This window comes from Crocuta crocuta, unplaced genomic scaffold (assembly GCF_008692635.1).
Source record: "Crocuta crocuta isolate KB4526 unplaced genomic scaffold, BGI_CrCroc_1.0 scaffold127, whole genome shotgun sequence".
NCBI classification, from domain to species: Eukaryota; Metazoa; Chordata; class Mammalia; order Carnivora; family Hyaenidae; genus Crocuta; species Crocuta crocuta.
The window spans coordinates 8,609,813-8,614,673 of NW_027532008.1; the positions used below are offsets into that span (position 1 = coordinate 8,609,813).

At 53.9% G+C, this 4,861-nt stretch overlaps 1 protein-coding gene across 3 annotated transcripts; it reads left to right on the top strand.

Moving 5' to 3' along the window:
* Nucleotides 1-938: 938 nt before the first annotated feature.
* RNF186 (ring finger protein 186) lies at nucleotides 939-4,583 on the top strand. 3 transcript variants are annotated; one of them, XM_077775865.1, is made up of 2 exons: nucleotides 939-2,313; nucleotides 3,333-4,583. In XM_077775865.1, exon 2 carries the CDS (start codon nucleotides 3,570-3,572, stop codon nucleotides 4,251-4,253), a length of 684 nt encoding a protein of 227 aa, XP_077631991.1. In that variant the 5' UTR covers nucleotides 939-2,313; nucleotides 3,333-3,569; the 3' UTR covers nucleotides 4,254-4,583. The 3 variants fall into 3 exon arrangements, with proteins under 3 accessions (XP_077631991.1, XP_077631990.1, XP_077631992.1); XM_077775864.1 differs by having other exon boundaries at nucleotides 939-1,969; nucleotides 2,059-4,583; XM_077775866.1 differs by having other exon boundaries at nucleotides 939-1,969.
* The last annotated feature ends 278 nt before the right edge of the window (nucleotides 4,584-4,861 follow it).

Genomic DNA, 4,861 nt, shown 5'->3' on the forward strand with positions numbered 1-4,861 from the left:
AAAGAAACAGGGGCATCGGGGTGGCTCAGTGGGTTAAGTGTCTGACTTCAGCTCAGGTCATGAAATCACAGTTGTGAGTTCAAGCCCCACATCAGGCTCTGTGCTGACAGCTCAGAGCCTGAAGCCTGCTTCAGATTCTGTGTCTCCCTCTCTCTCTGTCCCTCCCCTGCTCATGCTCTCTGTCTCTCTCTCAAAAATAAACATTTGGGACCTGCTTCAGATTCTGTATCTCCCTCTCTCTCTGACCTCCTCCCCCGCTCATGGTGTCTCTCTCTCTGTCAGAAATAAATTAAAAAAAAATTTTTTTAAAATAAATATTAAAAAAAAAAGAAACAAAGTATTTCCTAAGTCACAATGGTAGGATGTGAGAAACATGGACACAATGTGCTGTTAAAAGCCATCATCCTTAGCGGGGCGGGAGTCAAAGGAGCTTTCATGTTTTACTTTATATTCTCCTATAATATTTGGGCTGTTATAACAAATGTATTTTCCTGATGGTGGTTGCCCAATGATACCAAAAGGTTATTCTTTAGACACTAGCCCTAAATAGCTTTCCTTGGTCTGATGTCAGGTTCATCCAGCTAACTTCCTGATTACTTGGCTTTCCATAGAGCTGGGTAGCAGCGAGAGGGGGCTCTGGCCAAGCTGACATCAGTGCGTTATCCATCTGGTTTTCACTTCTCATTGTAAATGAATGCAGCTCAACACATTTTTATTCCTCCTATCCCCAACCCTTCCCACTCTAGCAAATAGAACAGAGTATTATTATGTGATTCAGGTCAAAGCAGTGAAAAGACACAGAGTCCCTTTGAGCATAGGAGCACGCAGGGATTAGTTCCCTCTTGGCCATGAACAGGCTGATTGTCAATGCTTGACCCTGGGTCAGGCAGGAAGTAAAGGCTTCTTTTCTTCCATCTACTGCCGTGTTACTCAGAAATCTTTCTCCTGCAAGGGACAGAAATCCAACTTGAGCTGGCTTGAGAATAACAGTTGGGGTGGATTTTGTATGTTAATATAACTAAAAAACCCAAAGAAGATAGAGCTCTCACTGCAGGTATGGCTGGATCCAGGCATTCAAACTATGCCATCAGGGCTCTTCTGACGCTCTGCTCATCTTTCTTTCGTGCCGGCCTTGCTCCCAAACAGCTTCTCTGCACACCGAGGTCCTAGCAGCCCATGAGTTTCACTCTCCAGTTGGAAACCCAGCGGTAAGAGAAACTTCTCAGCAGAAGGTACAGAGTTGAGCCTCCTTGGCTTGGTTTAGAGCGCATGCCTGTGTCTGAAGCAACTGCCGCAGCCAGCAGGGTGGAAAACGCCGGCTGGTCTGCCCTGAAGCACATCACCCTCCCCCTTGCACAGAATGGGAACCATACAGAATGACAGCGGTCAGCAGTGGTAAAGGAAAAACAGGCGCCTGAAGAAGGCAGAATGGATGCTGGGTCTGGAGGGCAGAAAACCAGATGCCCAGCGGCAGATGCAAGACCCCCTTCAGCTTGATGTGAGGGAAAACAGAAAGCAAAGAAGCAACCAGTTGTCAAAATGAAAGCCGAGAAGAAACACCTTGGCGAAGTTGGAATTTGGGGAACGGGATTTCAGAGACAGAGGCCTTGGGGGGAGGGCGGTTCCTGCCCCTTGGGGTGGAGGAAAGAGCTGAATCCGAAGAGCTAGACTCCATGTGGACCTCAACAGATAAGGTGAACAGTAAAGGACCAGTCAGTGCGTCATTCTGGAGTCAGCGAGGCCTACGTGACACATTTTTTCGAGCGAGTGGAGGGTGGAGCGCCACCCTCTGTTGTTCCGGGGAAAGTGGTGGGATCATGATTTCGTAACTGTCATACTGCTTACATTTGTCCGTCCCACATGAGTCCCGGTGGGTGGAGCTGGCTGCCCAGAAGCCAACGGCCTCTGCACGAGCTGACGAGATTGAGTTCCTGGACCCACGAGGCTGGGAAACCGACCTTGGGTACTGGTAGGTTCCCCAAAGCCCTGGCCCCAGGGGAGTCCACTTGGAAAGCTGCCAGCAGGCCTGCCCTGACCGCACCCTGTCTTTCTTCCCAGGCCTCACGGTGCGCCCCCTTACAGGCTGGGCCAGGAATGCCAGGAGACATCCCCGGGCTCAGGGCTTGGCTCACAGTGACCCCCAATAAATGGCGGCTGTTCTTACCACCACTGGGGACGCACCTGTCTAGCACACAACAAACAGCCCCTATCGTCAGTCGTGCGGAGACAAGGCGGGCCCCCAGTGTGATGCTCGCGAATCCGTGGCTGTTAATACAGCTGCTGGGACTGAAAAGGAGCTGGCTCCAGCAGCAGGTACTAATGACCCATGAGTTGGGGGCGCCTGGTTGGCTCGGTCAGTTAAGCATCCGACTTCGGCTCAGGTCATGATCTCACCACTCATGGGTTCGAGCCCCGCGTTGGGCTCTGTGCTGACAGCTCAGAGCCTGGAGCCTACTTTGGATTCTGTGTCTCTTTCTTTTCTGCTTCTGTGCCCTCTCTTTCTCTCTCTCTCTCTCTCTCCCTCTCTCTCATAAATAAATACATATTTTTAAAAAATTAAAAACTAACTAAAGAAAGACCCATAAGCTGTTTGGATTTCGGTTTTTCTGTGTTGACCTGGGCTTTCTCCTGCCCACCACCACCCACCACCACCACCCACCACCCACTCAGAATTCTTTTCCCTTCACTTCTCTTTTCTTTGAAAATTTTTCTAGTGTTTATTTACTTTTGAGACAGAGAGACAGAGTGTGAGCAGGGGAGGGGCAGATAGAGAGGAAGACACACAGGCTCCAGGCTCTGCGCTGTCAGCACAGAGCCCGACGCGGGGCTGAAACTCACAAGCCGCGAGATCATTACCTGAGTGGAAGTTGGGTGCCCCCCTGGGGCACCCCATCACTTCTCCTTTCTTCACGAGGCCGCCTGTTTGCAAATGCACTCAAAGCACAAACTGTTTCCCGCTGACCCTGAAAGCAGGGAGGGTTTTCTCTGAAACCTGGCTGTGGTGGTGTTTCTCAAAGTGGGTTCCCCCTGTGCACCTGCGTCAGTATCAATGCAAGATGTCTATTAACTGTGCCTGAAGATTCTTAGATCCCATCCTGACCTGCCAGAGGAGCTTGGGGCCTAGAAATCTGAGTTTTGAAAATCTCTATGGACAGAAGTGGGGAAGGGGGGACTCGAATGCATCTCAAAGCTCATAAGTCACCATGTTGCTGGTGCTCTGAGGCATCTGGGGTTTCCCGGCCTCAACAGGAGAGTCCTGATTCATGGCATGTGGGCCCTGCCCCCTTGGCAATTCAAAGTCTCCAGACCCACGAGTTACTGATTAACCCTAGGCTTCAAGAGAAGAAATAATAACAACTAGAGAGAAGACGTAAGTCAAGAAACGAGCAGAGCAGCCCGGGAGAGAGGTGTCAGACGGCCGCTGTCACCAAGCGCCTGCGGAGAAGGAAAAGGAGGCTGAGACACCCAGCCTGAGGTCAGACTGCATCCAGGCCCCAGCGGCGCTGGCTGACACCCCTCGTCAATGCCCAGGCCCCCCGCCGCCACGTCCCGCTGACTCCGTGCCCGGGATGGCCTGTGCGCAGCCAGCCCCCCGGGAGCCCCAGCCCGTCTCCACCAGAGCCACCGCCACTGAGGCCGCAGGCCCCGCTCAGGGCTATCTTGGCCTCACGGAGGACGACCTCGAATGTCTGGTGTGCCGGGAGCCCTACAGCTGTGCCCGGCCGCCCAAGCTGCTGGCTTGCCAGCACCCTTTCTGTGCCGTCTGCCTGAAGCTCCTGCTGTGTATCCAGAATGACACCTGGTCCGTCACCTGCCCGCTGTGCCGCAAGGCCACCACCGTCCCCGGGGGCCTCATCTGCAGTCTGCGTGACCAGGAGGCCGTGGTGGTGCGGCTGGCCCGGCCGTGCCCAGAGGTGCGGCTCTGTCCTCAGGGACTGGCAGCTTCCGCCACCTCGACAGCAGGGCACCCCGGCCAGGCGGGAGACGAAGGGCAGGACGCGGCAAGCGCTAACCGCGTGGCAGCCCGGCGCCTGGTGGCACACTTGCTCCTCCTGATCTTGCTCATCTTCATTATCCTGCCCTTCTTCTACCCGGCCACCATCCGGTGGATGGTGGCCATCATCATCATCTTGACCCTGCTGATGTCCACCTTCTACTGCTACCACCCGTGCAGCCAAGGCGGCTGCTGGCCTTCCGCTGGGACTCCCTTCTGCAGAGAACAGAAACACAGCGAGATCGCTTCCATTGCCTGAGTGCGCGCCGGACAGGCACCTGCTGCCTCTCGGGCCCCGTTCGGCTCACGTGAGCGGGGTAAGGGGCTATGAACTAAGGCTCGTTCCCTCGGGGGATTAAATGCCAGCTGGACTTGCAAGCCAAAGCCAGACGGCTGTGTTGGGTCAAGAACTACGTGCTTGGGTGATAGACTTCTGTGTGCCCACAGGACAGCCCATCTCAGCCGTCTGGGATGGGGGAGGAGGCACATACCACCTGAACGCCATGAGGGATCTCCTGTTCCTCGTATTCTATTCCTCCTGGTTTTCCTTCTTATACCTTGGTGAACTTATTGCAAAAACAAATAGAACCAAGACTCTCTTTTTTTGCAATTCACGTATCTGGTTTTATTTTCTCACTTTGTCTGGTCTTTTGTGTTTGGGGCAGTTTGTTCATGTTTGTGGCTGTCACACGTTTTCCCTCCTGGGGAGTCAGAGCCCATGGGGAGTCCCCCTGCGCTGCCCACCTCATGCCGATACATCTCACCAAAGTCCCTGTGGTTTCGGTGTCCCCCTGATCGCCCCCAGGGATGGAGGGAGAGACTTTGTATGCAGGAGTGGTTCTGGGGCAGCTGGGGGGGGGGTCCCCA